Source organism: Crinia signifera, chromosome 7 (assembly GCF_055691185.1).
Source record: "Crinia signifera chromosome 7, ASM5569118v1, whole genome shotgun sequence".
NCBI classification, from domain to species: Eukaryota; Metazoa; Chordata; class Amphibia; order Anura; family Myobatrachidae; genus Crinia; species Crinia signifera.
The window spans coordinates 48,344,463-48,367,151 of record NC_139223.1 but is presented as its reverse complement, the minus strand read 5'-3'; the positions used below and the strand labels follow the sequence as shown (position 1 = coordinate 48,367,151).

At 46.0% G+C, this 22,689-nt stretch overlaps 1 protein-coding gene across 1 annotated transcript in view; it reads right to left on the bottom strand.

Annotated features, from left to right (window-relative positions):
- The window catches only part of LOC146020137 (ankyrin repeat and fibronectin type-III domain-containing protein 1-like), a 442,882-nt gene that overhangs the window by 337,183 nt on the left and 83,010 nt on the right, over positions 1 to 22,689 (bottom strand). Inside the window, exon 4 of the mRNA XM_083153004.1 lies at positions 12,506 to 12,582. Coding sequence (XP_083009130.1) covers positions 12,506 to 12,582 — 77 coding nt within the window. The remainder of the gene's footprint in view (positions 1 to 12,505; positions 12,583 to 22,689) is intronic.

Sequence of the window (22,689 nt, the reverse complement as noted above, 5' to 3'; positions counted from 1 at the left end):
CTCATTCTAAACCATTACCCTGACTTTTTTTGCTTAAGCAAAATTGCTTAGCAAAATCACTGCATGTGTATATGCTCCCCATGGGAGATCTTGACACCAGCAAAATTGCTTAGCAAAATTGCTTAGCACAGATCTCTACGTGTGTATGCCCCTTAAGTCAGTGCATGCAGTCAAAATCTAGTCAGATTGCTTAGCAAATGACTGCATATCTCTCTGTGTGAACATAATGAGAGATACTGATCACAATGTGCATATGCTAGAGGAGGATCCTTCCCTGGAAAAAAACACAGACTGTACCCGACAGGCTCCGGAGATAAGCTCCAAAAGTTACATTACTAGAGCTCAGTAAACTGCATGTTCTCAGTCCGAGGAAGTTGAAGGACTGACTTTGCAATCAAGAACAGATATATCTGATCTACAGGAACTGCCTTGTTAAATGATATAAAACGCAGCAAATCTCAGAAAATGCCCATTTTCAGAGAAATGGCTGCAATATTCCCCTTGATAAATAGGCCCCTAGGAAAGAAAAATATATTAGGTTCCCAATTGCATGATTATTTATACAAACATGCAAACTCTAATAGATTTTAAGGGAAAACAAATAGGTTTAAGTTAATAATAATACGCATGATTGGACAAGCCAATAGACAGCTAAATATCCAATCATTTTTATCTTGGATGAAATCAGTGTAGCATTTATTCACACTGCTGTCCTGCAATATAAACTATGTAATCATTGGACAAACATTGCCATCTTGTGGACAAATAATATTATAACATGCATAATCCAGACTGCTTAAATGAGGTAACAGCGTGACAATACATATTGTAGGCCATCATGTCTACTGTAGATAAGGAGATTATTACCACTATTACTTCCTGACCACTAAGAAATGCTCAAACCAACCATCCTTACTGTGAGACATCCGAAGCAGGGGTGGGCAGTAAGTGGCCCTCCAGCTTTTGATGGACTACACATCTCAGGATGCCTTGCATCAGTTTCAGCATGGACAAACAGCAAAGCTAAGTCTAGGCATGCTGGGATGTGTAGTTCACTAAAGCATCTAAAAATTAGGTGATTTTGTCCATACCAACCAATCAGATTCTGTCTATTATTTTCTAGCATGCAATAGAGAAATGATAGACAGAATCTGATTGGTTGCTATGACAAACCACCACCACTTTTCAATTTTAGATTTTAAGTAACTTTAAGGGTGTACTTGGGAGAAGTGTCTGCACTCTAATATGATGGAACTTTGGTTTCTTATATATAGCGCACACATATTCCGCAGCGCTTTACAGAGAATATTTGAACATTCACATCAGTCCCTGCCCCAGCAGAGCTTACAATCTATATTCCCTACCACATGCACACACACACAGACATTCTAGGGTTTATTTTGTTGGGAGCCAATTAGCCTACCAGTATATATTTGGATGGTGGGAGGAAACCACCCGGAGGAAACCCACTCACGTACAGGGAGAATATACAAACTCTGCACAGTTTCCATGGCCCTACATGGTGGGAATCGAAACCACGACCTCAGTGCTGTGAGGCAGTAATGCTGACCATTACACCATGCGTACTGCCCAACATATACCAAAATACAACATAAATGGTAGACATGTAAGTGACTGATCTACAATACAGAAAACATTCCAGTGACTACCATACAGTGGACCTTCCTTGGAGTGTCCGAGAGGAGATGCTTTATCATACTTTCAGGGGCAGGGAAAGATGCTCATATCGGAACCGTACTACACACAGAGCATTACAGTGACCACCAATAGATAGAATTCCTTTATTTGTCTCACAATGGAGAAATTTACAATTGTTACAGCAAGGTTCAAGTACAGATAAGGGTGAAAATAGCAAATAAGATAAGAAGTCCAAACAATATAAATCTAGAATCTAAGAACATGTAGGTCTCTACAGACCATGACAGTTGTACATTCTGATTGCAGCAGGTAGAAAAGATCTGCGGTACCTCTCCGTTGAGCATCGAGGGTGAAGCAACCTATCACTGAAAGTGCTACACAGATCCGTCAAAATATTTTTGAGAGGGTGTGAAGCATTATCCAATAATGATGTTATCTTGCTGATCATTCTCCTCTCACCCACAATCTCTACAGAATCCAAAGGCATTCCTAGGACAGACCTGGCCTTCCTTACCAGCCTGTTAAGTCTCTTATTGTCGGCTGTTGAAACACTGCTGCCCCAGCAGACCACTCCGTAGAATATGGCTGATGCCACTACACAGTCAAAGAAGGTCTTCAGGAGCGCTCCCTGCACTCCAAAGGACCTCAGTCTCCTCAACAGATAAAGTCTACTCTGCAATAGTCTGAATATGTATGACAATATATAATAAGCATGGCCTTCCGCAAAGGGGGCATGGTTTCGTAGTAATGACATTGTTGGCACTGTTGGGGGCATGGCTAGCGTTCTGTGAGCTGCTGGCCATGCCCCTGTCTCCCTGCCTCCATTAACTGCCCCCCCCCCCCTCACCACCACCATAGGACACTGCCAGTTGAAAAAAAATGTGACTGTCCCTTGAAAATCAGGGCAACAGGGAGATATGCTTTATAGCTTGAAAGTATACCCAATTTAGTAGAACGACATTCAAGAACGACAAACAAAAATAGCATTTGGAACACAACGTTTTCTAGGTCTTGGGCAATCCAAAAGGGAAATGCTGTGAATGAATCCCTTCTCATTCAGGAAATGTATTGGGGAAAAACAACTATAATGATCAGAGAACTCACCACTGCATGAGGTGATAGGGAATGCTGAGAAAACACACTTATACTAGTTACTGATCTTACTAGTTACTGTGTTGTTATGGGCAACTCAAGGTTGCCGACCCTCCCGGAATTTCCGGGAGTCTCCTGAAAATCGGGTCCCCCTCCTGCCCCCCCGGAAGGGTGGGCAACCCTCCCGGATTCAGGGGGGACCCCCGCTGTCCCCCGGATTGCGGCATTAAAATGCTGCAATCCTCGGGTCTCAGAGGAGGGGGCGGGGCTGAAATGACACAATCGCGTCATTTTAGCCCCGTCCCCTCCACGGAGATCCGTGAATTTGCTGGTTTACCATCATGGGGGCGGGGCTTAGTGATGTCACGCTTAAGCCCCGCCCCCTGAGTGGGTGCTGAAACTCTCCTCTCCGGGCTTCTCCCAGAGAGGAGAATAATAAAGTCGGCAACCTTGGGGCAACTTCACCTGCCCTTTTTAGAAGGGCATCTCTCCTTTAATGCATACTTGCCTACATTTGAAAATTAGTTTCAGGGAGATTATAGTTGATAGCAGAATTTTGCAAAGCGCCCCATTGAGAGGGCGTGTCATGCTCCATCCAAAGGGTGTGTTTAGTTCCATATATGGAGATATTTCGAAAGTGGCACCTAGAATCGTGGGTGTGTACTGCTATATCTGAGAGGAATCTTTAAAATGACTTATATACAAATGTAGATGAGCCCCAAAAGCAGTTAGTAAGAGATACTATACTTGCTAAAGTGCTGGGAAATGGTGCTGATTAATCATTGTAAATGTATCTGTTGCTCATTCCTTTTTTTCCCAAAAATGTGACAGTGTAATGTGGGCTAGGTAAAATGAGGGAGATTGCTAGACTAATGAGGGAGAGAGTGAGATTGCTGTTATTTCAGGGAGTCTCCTGCAGAATGCAGGTGGGTAGGCAACTATGCTTTGATGTGTGAGAAGATATGTAAATGAGATTTAAGAGGTGGACAAGGGGGTTCCCTTTTTAGCACAATGACGCAGAACATCTTCTTCTGCACAGAAGCATAATTGTTTGGCTTGGGCGCTGGTCAACAATCAGAATGCCGACAAACATAATGGGGGCCACAGAAGCAAGGTGTCGGCAAGTGTAAAATGCTACTTACAGCATTTTTTGGTATGCCCATCAGCAGTACCATTAAATAAATACAATTGTAAACACAATAAATGACCATGATGTTTAATGTTGTACCGCTGGCGGTCGTATATTGCTTAAAGAAGCATATTGCACATGCCGGCATTCTGAGGTCCACTTACTGCTTATTGACATTTTCAGTGTTCGCGAAAACCAGCCAAAAAAGTGGGTCCCGGGGACCCTTCACTTCTAAAAATTGGGGTCCTAACGGAATCAAGCCGCATCTCCCCTTCTCCCCAGCATGGCACATGTGGGTTGGGGGGGGTAAGTATCAATTGGCCCACTTGCATAAATTTACATATATACTAGAAACTATATAAACCTGAAAACAGTGACAGTGCGCGCCGAAGGCGCACTAAAAATTTAGGGCATTTTTTTTTGGGGGGGGAAGTGGTGTGGTAACATAGTAGTACACATTACAGCACACACCGTAATGCCCAGTACACATTACAGCACACACTGTAATGCCCAGTACACATTACAGCACACACCGTAATGCCCAGTACACATTATAGCACACACCGTAATGCCTAGTACACATTATAGCACACACCGTTGGCCCACTCGCATAAAGGTACATGTATACTAGAAACTATATAAACCCGAAAACAGGGACAGTGTGCGCCGGAGGCGCGCACTAAAAATTTAGGGCATGTTTTTTTTGGGGAAGTGATGTGGTCACATAGTAGTACACATTATAGCACACACCGTAATGCCCAGTACACATTATAGCACACACCGTAATGCCCAGTACACATTATAGCACACACCGTTATGCCCAGTACACATTATAGCACACACCGTAATGCCCAGTACACATTATAGCACACACCATAAAGCCCAGTACACATTACAGCACACACCGTAATGCCCAGTACACATTACAGCACACACAGTTATGCCCAGTACACATTATAGCACACACCGATATGCCCAGTATGTATTATAGCAAATAAGTGCTGCTTACCTACATGCTTGTTGCCAGGGGTTACATGCTCCTTGCAGGGGTTACATTCTGGTTGGCGCAGGGGGGGGGGGTTATTCTGGTTGCCAGGGGGTATTCTGGTTGCCATGGGGGTGGGGGTTATTCTGGTTGCCACAGGGGTGGGGGCGCATTTGTTGCTCGCGGCCCGGGGGGGGGGGGGGGGCTGGTAAAGCTGATACAAGCTGATGAAAGAGTAGGTGAGCGGGCTGTCTGCGAGGCGGGGGGACTGGATGTGGCTGGAAGAGCTGAAACGCTGCTTTGAGTTTAGCAGCATGTCAGCTCTTCCAGCCACATCCAGTCCCCCACTGGGCTGACAGCCCGCTCACCTCTTATGCCGAGAGTGGCTGTCAGTTGTTACAGCCATATCGCATCCCGTCCCCCGCTCTCAGCAGCAGAATGGACGGGGGGCGGCAGAAGGATGCGGAGCCGCACAAACACTGACCGTGAACCTGCTCTCACAAATGGCAGGGCGCGCGGCTTTAGTAACTGCAGGGCGTGCACTTGCAATGATTGGCTGCCGGGCGGCCACTGTGTAATGACTGGGTCCCGGTCGGCCTCTGCTGTGATTGGCTAACGGCGGCTCACAGACGCAGCTCAGCGCGTCCTCGGGGACCCCTTCAGTTTGAAAAACTGAGTCCCCGGTGGCCGTTTTAGGGTAAAATACACGCTAAAGTGCGTATTTGCGAACCCTGATTTTGATTGCAAAAATAACAAGCCGCATGTAACCCACTAGTAATGGGGCATTGTGTTAAGGAATCAGAGGGATGGGATTTTACAGAGGGAGAATAAATGATATCACAGAAGACTCATTAGGGAGGAACGCAATACCTCCAGATAAAAGCCTAGAACACAGCTTATTGACAATTCAGAGACAGAGGAACATTCTGGGCAAACATTGCAGTTGATTGATTTTAACGCCTAGGGAGAAAGCATTTTGGGACTCAGCTAAGAGAGGCGATCAGTCACTGCTGCAGGAGGAGAAAAGAACAGCTAGGATTCCCTGATCCTCCAGAATCCATTTACTATGCAAGAGAAACACAATGTCGAAATTAGGGCTGTTATACTTATGGGTGACTTCTAAAATGTCCCCAAAAAGCCGCAGACAGCATTTCCTAAAGAGATAATTATTCTCAAATTTAAGCTTCCTAAAAGTTCCAAATCTTCCAGCATCTCAAAAGCATTGCATATTTAAATTGGGAAATTCATAAACAGTGGCGCAACTACAGAGGTGCAGCTCATATGGAGCCCTGCTGCTTGGAGGGCGTGCAGCTCCCCCTGCAGTGCTGCACAGAGAATACAGCTGGGGGCTCAGGTTCCAAGTGCTGCAATTTCGTGGGAAGTAAGAGTTCTGGAGGATAATGTGGGGAAATGCCTACCCCATCAGAGTCCCCTGCAGCCACTGGCGATGGGTTATACTTGTCCCCTGTGTCTGTCTCTCTCTCTCTTTCTACCTCATTCTCTCTTTCTCTCTCTCCCCCTCCTTTCCCCTCCTCTACGTGGCATAACATGTAACGGGGTGCTCTACCTGGCATAACATGTAACGGGGTGCTTTACCTGGCATAATACGGGCTCTACGTGGTGTAAAAGGCTTTACCTGGTGTAACGTGTAACAAGGGCTTCACCTTGTGTAATGTGTAACCAGGGCCACTGCAAGTGCTATCAGCGCTCCGGTCCAAAGGGGAAGGTGGGGGTCAGGGATATGTGCGGGCGCGCTCACCTTGCTCCAGGGGGGGAGCCTTGCTCCAAACTGCTGCCCTCCAATGGCCGATGCCCCAGGCAAATGCCTAAAGCTGCCTAGCGGTGGCGCCAGCCCTGTGTGTAACAGGGGGTCAACATGGTGTAATGGGGGCGCTACCGGACGTACTGTGTTAAAGGGGCTCTACCATGCATATTGTGTATAAGTAGGCTCTACCTGGGGCTGGTGAGGAAGGGGGCCCTTTCAAGATTTGGCTATGGGGCCTTCAAAATTCTTGTTACACCCATGTTCATTAACAACTTGCTAACATCTTGGAGGTATATATCCTTCACAGAACTGTCAGAGATCTGCTATTAGTGCTGAAGCCCCTTAAACACTAGATGACTAGGGGCACCGCCAATATAGTTAACTATATCAGGGGTGCCGCTGGTCAAACTAGGTTGTGCGTACACAATGAACGATATTGGTTACCGCTTAATATGCAGGTCTTTGGTTACACAGCCAAAATTGACCTGCATGTTTCGACGATGATGAGGGGTTGTTAATGATAATGAGTGTACACAATAGAATTTTTAAAAAGATATCGCTCAGAAGGGCCCTAGTGTGTATGGGGCTTAACACCCAAGGTTACTTCAGAATATTCAAACAGTGATCTTAAGTCTCCATTGGTCCGAACCTATTCGAATTCTCCCCGCAGAGTATTAGCTACTATTAGCGCCATCATAGACAGAGGGGCGACTGTAATTCACCAGCTTTCTGCACAGGAGTCGCAGGGGTACATTTACTGGGATGCGGTCTTTTGGTCTACAGCATGATGGTCGACAGTCATTAGGTTGATATGGGAAAAGGTTGACATGGGCCTAGGTCGACATGGGAAAAGGTTGACATGATTCTAGGTCAAAAGGTCATTAGTTCGACAGTGTCTAGGTCGACAGTCAAAAGGTCGACATGGGGTTTTTTCACTGTTTTTTGAGCCGACATGTGCCGACAGGCGGTATTTCATGCCCTACCATCCACTAGGGCCCGGTGGGAGAATAAAATAGTGTGCCGAGGGTAGTGAGGCACCGTGCTCGATGCATAGCAAGCGCAGGGAACGATGCGAGGGGATGCGGTGCACTTTAAACTGTGTCCATGTTGACTGTGTTGACATTCAGGTAAAAAGTGAAAAACCCATGTCGACCTAGACATTGTCGAACTAATGACCTGTCGAACTAATGACCTTTCGACCTATAACGATGTCGACCTTTTCCCATGTCGACCTAATGACTTGACCATCATGCTGTAGACCAAATGATCCCAACCCACATTTACTAAGACAGGAGTTCTATTGAAGATGGGATGTTGTCCATAGCAGACTCATTATCTTCTAGAAGGTGCTAAATAACTAAGAATTAGAATCTGATTGGTTGCTATGGGCAACATCCCATCTTCAATAGAACGATCTGTAAATTTACCACTCGGAATTGTAACAGGAGAATGTAGGCTCTCACGAGCAGGGCCCTCTTCCCTCATGTGTTTTTTCTTCTCTTACTTAAACCATCTTCTATGGCACCAAATGCTGCAGTTTCTGCCACCCTGATCCTTATATCAGTACACCCTGATTTGAAGTATACCTTCCTCCATGATGTCAGCAGTCACATGACACCAGTGAAGTGCCGTATGCCAGTCCCTACAGGAAGGGACAATGACACTGGGAACAAGTTCTACGGGCAATGTAGAAACCGGTTGTTTTGTGACATTTTCAACCAGAAAAAAAAATAAATAAAAAAAAATAAAGAAAATATTCTCTTTTATCAAGCGGTTATAGGAAGAGATTTCTGGTCTCCTATGTCGTATCTAATCAGCAATTCTACTGGTGTGCTCCATGCCATATCTGAAGTCTGCAAATGTTCTTCCCCCAATGGACTCAGACAACTGAACAACGGGAATAAGGGGTTTCAGTCTGCAGCAACTGCCAGTCAGAGAATGGACTCCCGGTCAGAACAGAGAACAGCAGTGTCGTACTGAGGTATGAAGAACCCACAGGGGGCATGCAGTGGTAGGGGCCCATACTTGGTTTGCTTACCTGTGTAAGTATATGTGCTATATACATTTATTACCATTAGTTTGTACATAGGGGCCCCTTCATGGGGTCTATGGATATCTAGTTATGCCCCTGTAAAGGGTATCACGCGAATCACCTGGTTCTCCCCTCCACAATCCCCAACATGGAAGTTGAAGAATTCTTGGATTAGACCACATCGTTCTTGGGCTTTCCATGGAAATAGATTCACAGGGATTCAGTATGAAATCCCGGCGGTCGGGATCCCGGCGTTCAAAATCCCGACAGCCGAAATCCCGACAAGGGGGGGACGTGGATCGCCCCCCCTTGCGGGCTTGCTGCACTCGCCACGCAGCGGGCCCGGTGCCTCGCTACGCTCGGCACACTAATTTATTCTCCCTCCAGGGGTGTCGTGGACACCCACGGAGGGAGAAACTGTCGGGATTTCGGCGGTCGGGATTCCGGCGTCGGGATTCTGAACACCGGGATCCCGACCGCCAGGATTTAAACTGCATCCCGATTCACAGTATTAAACATTTGTTCTCTTTGTGAACAATCTGCAATAACATCAGTACCAATGCTGCGGAATACATTATCCCAGTGCCGGAATATATAAAGTCCCCTGGCAGCTGGCTAACATTTGTTTAATGCTTCTATTCATTTTACATGAGGTGTTCTGAAACTGCATAATGAAAGTCTTAAATATGTGAGCAAGTCCTTACATGGGAACTTAAGTGCAGAAGGAGAAAATGGTGCACAGGAGGGTTTTCTTATAGAGAGAGGGTCTAGTGCAGGATGAGCCTGGGCAGTTTGCATTATTTATAATAATAATTTTATTTCTATAGCACTTTTCTCCCATAGGACTCAAAGTCGTTTAAAATCAGGGTTGCTGACTTTTGAAAGCTCCTCTCGGGGAGACTCACGGAGAGGAGACTTTCAGTGGGAGTTTGGGGCCGGGGCTTAAGCGTGACATCATTAAGTCCCGCCCCCATGAAGGAAATTGGTCCGATTTGGCGAACTCCACAGAGGGGGTAGGGCTAAATGACGCGATTATGACACTTTAACACCGCCCCCTCCCCGGAGATCGGCAGATAAGATTGTTTAAACGCAGCAGTCAGGGGGGAGGAAGACGCAATCAGGGGGGAGCTGGGGTCCCCTAGAATCCGGGAGGGTTGCTCACCTTTCCGGGGGGGCCAGGAGGGTGCCTGATTTTCAGGACCCTCCCGACCCTTCCGGGAGGGTAGGCAACCCTTGCTTGAAGTTGAAGAACAGAGATAGTTGATGACTTAATGTAGAGAGCACATTAAGCATACTGCTGGGTTGGTGCAGACATTTGGGAAATAACTTCTATGGGCTATATATTCCAACCATAAAAGGTACCAGGCGCGGCGGCCATCTTGGGCGCACAATTAGGGTTACCTTGGGAGGAAAAGGTCACGCCCAGAACAGATGACACACAATGGGTGGTTTCAGCATCCTACTGCCCCAGCATAACCATCGGGTCCATGTGTGATGTGGCTAATGACATGCTCAAACAGGGCTGGAATAAGCCTTGGGGGTGCTGGGGCACTTAAGACAGGGGTGCTCTGGTGGAAGGTGTTTTTTTTTTGTTTATTTTTTTTATTAGATTGTGCATATCCCCACCAACATGAGCGTTATGGTATTTTAGATCTACAATGTCTAGGTCGCCCAATAATGGTCAACAGTGAAAAGGTCAACAGGGTCAAAGGTCGACAGTGAAAAGGTCGACATGAGTTTCTCATGGTTTTTTGGGGTGTCTATGTCAACATAGGTCTAAGTGTACCGCGTCCCCTCCACGCCGTAGTGGATGGTAGGGTATGAAATACCACATGTCGGCTAAATTTTTTTTTTAAAAAGCATGTTGACCTTTTTCATGGTGACCTTGTTGACTTTTTGACAATGTCAACCTTTTTGGCCATGTCGACATTTTCACTGTCGACCTTTCGACCCTGTCGACCGTTTCACTATTGACCTTTGGACCATGTCAACCTTTTCACTGTCGAACTAGAGTCAATCTATCATGAGTCTGGATACCTTCCAGGAAGGACAAATACTCTCTACCTGGACCTCAATCTTAATGTATGATTGACATCACCAGCATTGAACTATTTAATTGATATGAGGTGTTTCAACACAGGTGAATGCAATCATAACTTAAGATGGAATTCCAGGTAGAATACATGTTGGGATGTATGGATTGTGTATATTAAATGTAAACCTAATGTTGTAAATAAGATTTAAACTAATAGTTTAATAATGCTGAGCCATCCAGACAGGGAGGAGTATGCACTACATACTGTTCTGCTCACATTCTGACTGCCTGGTTCTGCTGCTGCACAGGAGGGACTGCTAGACCAGGGTTGCCGTCTTTTTTAATCTTCTCTCTGGGAGAAGTCCGTAGAGGAGACTTGCAGCAGGAGGTCGGGGGCGGGGCTTGAGCGTGACGTCATTAAGCCCAGCCCCCCATTATAGAAATGACCCGGTTTGCCAATCACCACGGAGGGGACGGGGCTAAAATGACGCGCTTCTGTCACTTTAGCCCCGCCACCTCATCGGAGATCTGCATATCCCATTATGTAAATGGAGCGGTATGGGGGAAGGTAGCCGCAAACGGGGGGGCGCCGGGTGGTGAGCAGCGGTCCCCCAGAAACCGGGAGGGTTGCCTACCTTTCCGGGAGGAGGACACGATTTTCGGCACCCTCCCGGCCATTCCGGGAGGGTAGACGACCCTGTGCTAGATTATGGTTGCCAACCTGACCCTCTCCTTCAGGGAGAAAATGCTCTATTCCTGGGCTTCCCTGGTAATGTAGGATTGCCATCACCTGTGGGGAGCTAGATAATTGATAAGAAAGGTGTTTCACCACAGGTGCTGGCAATCACACATGACCAGGGAAGTCCAGGAACAGAGCATTTTCTCCCTGAGGGAGAGGGTTAGGTAGCCAACCATGTGCTAGATCAGTGGCGTAACTATAGCACCGCAGCCCCCGCCACCGCGGGGGGGGGGGGGGGGCGCTGTGCATATGGGGGCGCCGGGGGCTGCGGTGCTATAGTTACACCTCCCCCGCAGGCTTACCTATTTCGCTGGTCCCAGCGCCTCCGTTCTTCTGCTGAGGACCACCACAAAATGGCCGCCCTCATACAGCAGACAGATACTGTCTGCTGTATGGGGGCGGCCATTTTGTGGTGGTCCTCAGCAGAAGAACGGAGCCGCTGTGACCAGCGCGAAAGGTAAGGCTGCGGGGGATTGGGGGGGTTTGCATGGCCGGCGGGGGGCGCCCAAAACATAGTTACGCCGCTGTGCTAGATATGTCAGTGTGCTCCAGCGAGGGGGGCAAGGGGGGGTTCCTGGGGTACAGTACAGCCCCCCCCCCCCATTAATCTGGCAATGTGCCCAGAATAGTGGGCACATGAATTTACTCCCTTGGAGATTGTGTCATAACATGTGTCCTTCCTCCGGATCTTCTAAAGTTGGGAGGTATGCTTTGGGCACACATTTATGTTGCAGCTTTGCACGTTTTCACTATTTTTTCACACATAGATAGGGAGAACTGTTTCTGCTGTATTAAATTTAGGTTTTATTAGTTTAATAACCAGTGAGTATCTTGCAAACAAAACAAATTGGGGAAGTGTAGTGATGTATGACTGACTCAGTCTATGGCTATGCACATATACTGCCAATGCGGGGCCTTAGATGTGTACAGCGCAGTATAGGCCGGCAATACACTATTTATGAAGGCTTGTGTTTAGTGTCAGTTACATCTCCATTATGTGACAGAGCCCCAGAGCCTGCAGCCTGACTCATATCTAGCTTAGACGGAACTCAGTGGTTGAGTCACTTACATGTCTGAGTCCTCAGGGGAATAAGTCTCCACAGCGTGATGGGACTCCTGCTCCATTAATATGACCGTTTTCTTTTCCTAAGGTTTCAAGAAAAAGAAGATATCAGTTCTCTGGTAACAGAATAAATTGAAATAGTGCAGTGGGATTCTGTGGCTTCTTGCTACACAGGAAATGAATACAGTATGTAGCATTACAGCATGTTAGCCATAGCTGCCCACCCGTTCTGCAGGAGACTCACTGAAAAGGTAACGATCCCTGACTCCCCGGAGTTTCTTGCAATCTCCCTGATTGCACCGAACCCATATTATACAGAGTTTACAATTTTTTTGAAAAAAAAAAATAAAACAAATATTTACATTGAAATGGGATCATCAGTGCCCTGCATTGGTTGTACAGCATAATGATCCCTATTGCTACATGCATTTTACTGTAAATAAGGTTTATCTTGGCTACTTAAATGGTACCACTTGTAAAACTTCAATAAGAACAGTAGATCTTACTAACTACTTTGGCATAGTTCCCAACTGTCCCAATTTTTGCAGGACCGTCCCGTTTTTTAATCTTGCCCGGAGTCAGCAGTGTCCTGCAGTGGGTAAGGGGGCAGTTGGGAGTCCCCCCTGCACTGCCTAGCACAGCAGTGGTGAAGAGATGATGTGCGCATGTGCACAGCGTTTATTCCCGTAGACAGAGGAGCTAGGGGCATGGTCAGCAGCTCACACAACGCTAGCCATGCCCAGGGCTGCCAATAGGGGGAGAGCTGTGGGTACAGCTGTACCGGGCCCTGGCCTCTGGAAGGGCCTGGGCACCTCATTTTGCCCACGCAACCCCTCCCTCCCCCCGACTGCCTCCGCTGCGCTGCACACAGTGCACTGAACAAACAGGTCCCAGAGTGTAAGCTTATTCAATGCAGGACGCCGGCGACCAATTAAAATGCTGCACCGGCTTTTGAGCCAATCCGAGCTCGCGTACTAGCAGCCAATCAGAGTGGTTGCCGGTACACAAGCTCTGATTGGCTCACCAACGGTGCTGCATTTTAGGCCTCTGGCATCCAGAGTTGAAGAGGCCTACACTGTGGGACCTTGGGTCTGCAGCTCAGCGGAAGAGGAGATTGGGGAGCAGGAGCCGGGTTACGGTAAGTCAAGTGAGGAGGGGGGGCCCGGACTGGAAATGAGTCCCGGGTCCCAGAATTCCTGATGGCAGGGTGTGGCCTTGCGGGAATGATGCTATTTGCAGAACACACACCCTGGTCGCTAAATCACGCCCCAAGTTGGGAGTCCACCCTGCCCGGCACTGCTCTGCTCAGCATCTATTCTGGGAGATAGAGGGGCTGGGGGCATGGCCAGCAGCTAATAGAGCGCTGGCCATGCCCCCACAGCGGTGAAAACTGGTGCGCCCATAGGCCACGTCTCGTGGCCACAAGACAATGCCCTTAAAATCTTATCCACACGCCTCTTTCCTTCTACCAAGAGTTGGGAGGTATGGAAGAGTATAACATACCCCTTCGATGTCTTATCTTGAATCTCCTCGATTCTAATGCTCAAAAGTATGATGTTAGCATAGAAATACTGTGTAGTATTTTACATTTTACTATTCAATTAAATGTCTAATCTTACACAAAACACACAGGGTATGCCAGGTAACAATATACTGCTCCTCATTAATACCCCTACTGTCTAAGTCACAGGTTCTCAAAGTTGATCCTCAGGACCCCACGCAGTGCATGTTTTACAGATCTCCTCACAGAATCACAAGTGAAGTAATTAGCTCCACCTGTGGATTTTTTAAAATGTGTCAGTCAGTAATAAATGCACCTGTGCACCTGCCGGGTGACCTGGATAACGTGACCTGCGTGGGGTCCTGAGAACAGACTTTGAGAACCCCTGGTCTAATCCTTTGGATGCACAAGCTGCAATGCTCAGGGTTATTTATGGAAACAGATCAGATAAAGAGGAACCAGCATTATCCTGTCCATTGTCCATTGCGCTTAGTACTGTATTACCTATTGAAGGGGCTGTAGGGGTGGTGGTGACTGTGTCAGCTGGACGAGTGGGTGTCAGTGGGTGCCAGTGAGCTAGGATGAATCATTTACGGATAGAAAATCTACAAGACTGGCAATGCCTTATTTATGTTGTAAGAAAAGCAAAGCAAACAAATGCAAGTAACTGTGCGTCTGGAGCAAACCATGTTGACAGGCAAATACATTTTTTTTCCCGTGCCGGGTAAATACAGACAGCTTTTGCATGTAGGCCACAATTGTTAAAGCTTTATTTTTTAGATTTCAGTTTTAACACACACCACCCAAATCTAACTCTGGGGGTTATTTAGACCACACATTTGCAGTGCAACATGGTTTTGTCCTTTGCATACTAGGTCTAACGGCGTAGCAAAGAGAATCCACCCCCCCCCCCCCCCCTCGGCACCCAAATCCCATCACTAGCATGGGAGGGGATGTGTTTCCTCACATGGGTCCGAACGGGAGAGAAACCATTTGAAGTTCGCACATCATTGTATGATTTCTCTCCCCTTCGGTAGTAAAAGTAAATCTGAACAAACTTTTATTCCGGCCGCAGATTGTGAAAAAAGGGGGCGGGTGCTGACGTCATGTGACAGCCTCCACACGCGGGTATCGGCACGCCCTACTGCTGCCCTCTGCCCACCCACGGACCACCCTGTCCAGAAAAAACGGTGTGGCGAGTGTATAACTTGTCGAATCTGTCCGCTCCCAGGGTTTGCGCATGCGAATATTCCCGCATGCACAAACCCCGCCTCCGTCGGACACGGGCCAAATTCGGACCCAAACGAACAGGTCTGAATCGACCCCTCAGTTAGGCCCTACGCCTGCATAAGTAGGCATCTGCACACTGCGCATTTGTGAAAGACAGCAGCCTCAGGGCATCGTTCTCCTCACAGGACATGTCCCTTTTATATGGACTGTCCCGACAGGTAGCTTCATGTAAATATGGAATAAATCTATATTACTGGTGAGAAGCACCAACACTTCCCAGTTGTCAAAGTCTGCCTACTACAGTACATAGACCTCCAAGTCTCACGAGTGAGAATGGACATTATCTCTAGAACCTCTAAATCACTACGACTACCTGGTGAGTCCCTGCAACCTAACCACTGGGCAGGTATGTAGAGTGACGACAGCAGGTCTGGGATCATAAGAAAAGTCATGTACAGGGGGCAACAGTATAAATATAATGGGTGCTAGGTGTGCCATGCACTTATATCTCTGACACCGCCCCCCCCCCCCCAATACACATACAAACCACCACCTGACCCCACCTTCCATACCTGCACCCACACATCCCTTCCCTGCCAATACAAGTATCACCAAATAACATGCTATTTCAGGTAAGATGTCAGTGGATGGATGTGGAAGGATGGATAACACACACAGCACCTTATAAAAACATATGTATGCATGTGTGTAATTATGTATGTATGCTATGTTTAAAATAGAGTGTGATGTCTATGGTCCTACTAGGAGGGGAAGTCAGCCACAGAAGGCTTTCAATTAACTGATTTAAATTTGCAGGGGAGGAGAGGTGCCCCTTGGGAGCAGGAGCCCAGCGGCAGATGACTCCATTGCCTCCCAGAGTTACGCCTCTGGATAGATAGATAGATAGATAGATAGATAGATAGATAGATAGATAGATAGATACACTTGATGTCTGTACCCAATTGCTTTAGCCACCTCCTGCTTCTCCTAGATGACCACCACGACGGGCCACAAAGGAATTGTTGTCCCAGGCATAATGGAATGCTGACCAGGTTATGGAGGTAACCATGATGACCAACTTTAGGCCCTTATTCTGGTTCACTCGCAAAGGCAAATTCCTTCTCACATGGACAAAACCATGTGCACTGCACTTGTGGGCCTTCAGTTTTGGGTGAGTTATTTTGTTTCTGTGCAGGGTAAATACTGGCTGCTTTATTGTTACACGGCAATATAGATCTCACTTTGAAGTAAAACCCCACCCAAATCTAACTCTCTCCACACGTTACACCTGCTCCACATGGTTTTGTCTATTTGAGAAGAAATTTGCCTTTGCAAGTGAACCAGAATAAGGGCCACAGTCTCTTTGCCTCAGTAAGTATTCATATTTAGGTACACTTTGTCTTCCCCCCCTCGCCGGTCCTTGTTCAGAGAATAGTGATGTATTAAGAATTAACATAAAAATCTGTTAATCCCTCATCAACTCTACATTATGAAGCTATGTAAGTAAGCATCTGATGTGCTACGGCTGTAGGAGATGTTTCACGGACATATTCTATTGCTCAAGGTAAAAACCAAATGAATCCTTTCTTTCCTTACATAAAGTAGTAAGCATCACAGCCAATCTGTTCCAATCTGCCGTTGATATCTCTTCTGTGGCTGACCCCCCCCCCCCAGCAGGATTACAGATGTCACACTCAGTTGGTGGAATATTCATTGAAGATATTTCACTGCAATTTTCATGTTAACAAGCTGAAGTACCCAGGATACTTCAGCTTGTTAATTTGAAAATTCCATTGAAATATCTTCATTGAATATTTCACCAACAGACCAAAGACTTTTTAATAAATACTACTTTATGGATTTAGGATTTATAGGTCATTTAAAACAATAATTAAAAAAGGTGCAATCAAACAATTGTCTGTGTGTATATCTATCTATCTATATCTACACACACACACACACACACACACACACTCATACATATATTTATGTAAGGTGGTGTGTGTGTGTGTGTGTGTGTGTGTGTGTGAGTGTGTAAGGGGTGGGGGCACCAATATTTATCTTGCCGCCGGGCAATTAGGATGAAGTTACGCCGCTGGCAGAAAGCACAAGTTTATCATCCCACTTTCTCTTCCTTATCTATCACAAGATGATCAGAAGATGAGCACACCAAAAGAGCTGTCAGCATCCTGACCTTTGGGATTTTAACTCCTGGGATGTACCCAAACCCTTCAGAGGCCGCATTTAGGGCCTAATTCAGGTTGGCTCACAAAATTAAATTCTCTCTCTAATGGGCAAAACCATGTGCACTGCAGGTGGGGCAGATGTAACATGTGCAGAGAGAGTAATGTAGGGTACAGACCAGGACGACCCGCTCACGATGCACATCGTGAGCGGGTCGTCAGTGTCTCGTCCGACCCGCTCACGGTGACGCGGGGGGCACGACCCGCTCATGATGTGCATCGGGTCTGATCCGATGGCGACCCGCACCCGGCTGTATGGTTGTCATTCAGATCCTACCTGCAGCAGGTAGGATCTCAATAACGACCAACCGACCCGCAGGACCGCGCATCGGATCGGTATTGGTCCACACCAGGACAGAAAAGGGCCCAATCACCACACAATCTACATCCAATTGGTCGGAATTGGATCTAGATTGAGGGGATCGGGCCCTAGTCATCCTGGTGTGTACCCAGCATTAAGGTGGCCATACATCAGAAAGATATTGTACCCAGTCATACAATCTCAATTGATTGTAAGATGGATTGTATGCAGATTGTGTGCACATCTTGTGTACACAATCATGCAATCAATCAGCAGATGGATTGTATGACTGATTGTATGATGGATTGAATGCAGATTGTGTGCACATCTTCTTAGGTTTTTTTTTATTATTTCTTATGCAAACAATTTTTATTAAGATAAAGAGTTCAAACATCTTCAAGATGTTACATTGTAATGTACTGTCAGAACAAGGTAAAACAATAATAAACAGAATAAAACAATTACAGACGTCATGTGCATTATTTCAAGAGTGAGGACATTACAATGTTAGAGATATCATGTCGAATATAAAAATACTAGGATTATCTCTCACATTTTAGCAGAAATAGAGACATTCTGTGCAATTATGCAAAAGGTATCGTATATTTAAGAAACAACAAGGAGAAAAAGAGAGAAAGGAAAAGAGAGGAAGAGGGACAGTAAGGCGGAGAGGGGAGGGGAAGGGTTATGCCCACGGACAATTATGTCTCTAGGTTCTGCGTGGGTGTAGCTAACTGAGAATAGTCTGTTGACTCCTTAAAAGTGATCCAACTCAGCCATGTCGCCGCAAAAGACTGGGAGGGATCTTTCAGGAAAGAAGACAGGTCCTTGTGTGCACATCTTGTGTACATAATCATGCAGCAGATGGATTGTATGACTGATTGTATGATGGATTGTGAGTAGATTGTGTGTCCAAAAACCACCAAGGACTGCCGGGGATTTCAAGGGAAATTGTACACAATCATGAGCACAATCGATCTTAAGATCGATCTTTCTGATGTATGGCCAGCATTAGATTTGAAATCTAAATTACAGTGTAAAAATAAAGCAGCCAGTATTTACCCTGCACAGAAACAAAATAACTCACCCAAATCTAACTCTCTCGGCACATGTTACATCTGCCCCACCTGCAGTGCAGCATGGTTTTGTACATAAAAGAAGGAGTTTGCTTTGCAAACCAACCAGAATCACCCTCTTAGTTGGATGTGAGGAGAGTGCCTAGAGAAGACCCTAGGTCAGAGCCAAAATAACACTTCAATGAGCCCTAGGCAAGTCTGGGGACCCCCAACCATCACTTCAAAAAAAACGTTGGCATAAACTAAAAATATTTTAGAAATATGTTTTTTTTTTTTATTATTTTAATCTGCTGGAAGAACAGGTATTGTGATAATACAAGTACCGGCATAATACCGGTGCTGTTCATATGGGAAAACTTCACCAGGGAACACTGGCATATTTTCCTTTTACTTATTTAGGGTTTTAGAGAAAATAAGGTAAAAAAGAAGATTGTGCTAACATGCCGTCCTCAGGTTCCTCCACATTACTTCTGATCAGTGGTCATTACCTTCAGAAGAAAGGAGGAGTACAGTAAGGGAAGAAGAAGAAAGGACAAGTGAGAGAAGAGAGGGGTTTCGGGAATTGGAGCAGGGTAGGAGGAACAGAGGTCTGTGATGGGCACAAACAGGGGCAGACTGGCCATAGACTTTACATGGAAGTTTTCCCAGCAGGCCGGCGCATCGGTGAGGCCATCTGTCAGCCAGTGTCTATTTTTTAAGATGTGGCCCTAACCAGAGTAGTAACCCCGCCTCCTCCTGTCTCTCACACAAACAATCTTTGCCAGTTCAGAGCCCCCGACATTGCAAATACTCATCTAAGGCGGGCGACCACCTATATCTCTTTGTTAAGGAGTGTGCTATCCAGGGGTGTAATAATTTCTGGGGTGTCTCTGGGCTCTTTTGGGGGAGGGGTGGGGATATTTGTGATATTTAGGGAATTATGGCAATGAGTTGTTTGCTTGATGGACGGTTTGGGGTCAGTGCTCAGTCTCAGTGGGAAGAGTTGTGGTATTATATGAAATGTGGAGGTTGTGGTTTGTCATACCTACTAAAGGACTAGGGGCCATTAGACTGCCAATGGCTTCCACACAGGTGTAGCGGTGCATTAATCCCGCCTATTGTGGTGTTAGTTCTGACTACATTTGATTTGGTGCCACCCACCTGAAGCCACTACTAGATATTTTTCCAGGGCCACTTTTAGTTCCCAATCCTGCCCTGGAGACAAGGTACTAAAAGTGATGGGCACAATGCATCACTGCACCCGTCCTCAACTCCCATCATGACTGTGCCCAAATCCTGCTCCCTGCTTGCAAACAGAAATGTTTGCTTGCTCCAGATGGGATTTCCCTCCCACAGAGCAGTGTGTGCTGGAGCTTGCACAGGACAGTTGTCAATCATTGTTGTGACAGTTTGCCAGGGTCCGGATGCCCTTCTGCAGTCAGGCACCTAGGGACCGGGTGGGCCCCAAGAGAACACTGGGGTCAAATAGTGGTAAATCCACTACTGCCTTAGGCTACTGCACGGACCATGGATCCTGAAAGAGTTTAGCATTTGTATATTTCTGGAACCACTATTAGGAGAGCGGCTGCAATATCAGGCCCATTAGGGTATAATCTATAGCTTCTCTTGAAGTCAAGCAGCATTCCCTATCAACCAAACCTAAAACTGACCTCTTTAATAAAATAAAAGTAATACATACAAAAGGTTAAAAATTGAAAATAAGAAGACCAAAGAAAATTTTGGAGGCAGCACTGACTGTACATCTGTATTAGGAGTCATTGCGCTGTTTTATATACAAATATATACGAGGTGAGTCCAAAATGATCCTCACTCTGGCTGCAGAATTTGTTTCAATCAGTTTTCAAAAAAGACAAATATATTATTTTTCAACATAATCTCCTTGCTTTTGAATACACTTTGTCTATTTGTCAACAAGCTTTCATATTCACTTATTAAAACATGTTTTAAGCTGAGCTGCGTGCCACAAATGCACCCAAGTCTGGATTATTGCAGAGGCAGAGCCATGGCTAATTCCAACATAATCCACTGTCATTCGCCTATTTAACACATTCGGTCCAATGTTCTCAACAGTTATGGATAAGGATGGACTTCCGGCTCCTTCTTCATGGCTGACACTTGTGTAACCTTCTTTGAACTTTTGTACCCATTCATAAACTTTTCTGGAAAACAAAAAAAACTGTCTCCATACTGAGAAAATGTGAGAAATATTGGCACCATCGTACCACAAAAAAAAATCACAAGTGCGTCAGCCCTTTTTCTTGCACTGCTAAAATGAACTGACGTAACATGAACACATTCAAACCTGCACAGCAGTGACTGGGGAGGCAGTGACCTACTAAAGAACGCATTGCTAAGGCAGTGTGGCCAACAGAAGTTTAAATATAATATATTACGAGGTTGAGTGAAAAATTATCTGCACTTCAGTTATATTAAAACTGTAAGAACCTTGACATTTACAATTACACGTGTTGACGACCTGACGCAATGCTTCTATACCTGCTCATTTTCTCTTTCCAGAAATAAATTGCCTCTTTTTTCTACAACTGTATCTTAGGGAGCATGGTGACTTTGTAGCAAGGCGGCCACATAATGCCAAAGTTACACACATGGCACAATGCGTTATTACTAAAACAGTAAGTGCTTGGAACACATCACAAAATCTATGCTAAAAGCCTGAAATAATTGAGGAGCTGCCTCGGCCTCACAAAGCACAAAACAAAAAGCTAATGTCATTTTTCAGGAATACAACACCCAGTACAATGCCAGAGTCAGAATGACATCAGCTTCTAGTTCACACTGAAAGAATGGGCTCTGCAATCCCCAAAGCTAAGAGAGAAGAACTCCTTCAAGATATCAAAAGCTCTTAAAAAAAAAAAAGTGAATTGAGAAAAGCAATCTCCGAGTTCCAAGCAGGCATTGCCGAGTTCATAAGCTGGAGAACAAAGGTAAGAGAGGCTGTGTCGGCCCAGACAGACAGTGAGAGAACTGGATTATTTCTCACAGAAAACTATCACTAGGAAAGATGCTGCTGAAGATTTGGAGGAGAGCAACATGAGACACAATGGGCCCGATTCTCACGCAAGGCCGAATGTGGCTGCGTCTAGAGATTTTCCTCATATTACGCATGTTCTATAGCCGATATATGAGCAAATCAAAGTCATACACATCTCAGTCGCTTCTCATCCATGGCTGGATTACTGCATGGGTATGTAACCAGAGAAGTGACCTATTCTGAGTCATGCACGCTCTGCGCCCAGCATGGGATAGGGGAGACACATTACTAGTGGTTACAGTACTGCTGCAATCTATCATCCTCTGCATGGGTTTCCTCAGTCACTGACAGCCCAATGCTGCTGCCAAAAACTGAAATGAGTATGTGCAGCCGAAGTTGTTTAACCTGGAGTTAATCCGGAGAAGTCTTTCGGGCATTGATAGGACCTACTGGAAGACATCGCTGCTGCCATCCTGCGTTTTGTCAGCTTCTGTGACCAGTGTCAAATGCAGGAATTCTAGAGAGTGGCAAATGCAGTCCACAATCTCCCACTATGCAGAACATAGGAGCAAGTGTGGGATTCTGGGGGAAGCGGCAGAAGAACCAAGTAAAGACAATGGGCATTAATGTAAACATTCTGAAAAGAAGAAGGGGTGATAAGTCCCACGGTGAAACTGAAGCTATTGCAGCCCCAGCAACTGGTGAGGACCACCGAACAGTCCTCCAGATGTGGGAATGGACGAGTGAACAGTTGATTGATGGCACTAAGCATGGTTATCAAGAAGCTGGTTTCTTCACCTTCTCAAAAGTAGATCATCAAACGTAGTGAATCTCATAGGATGGGTGA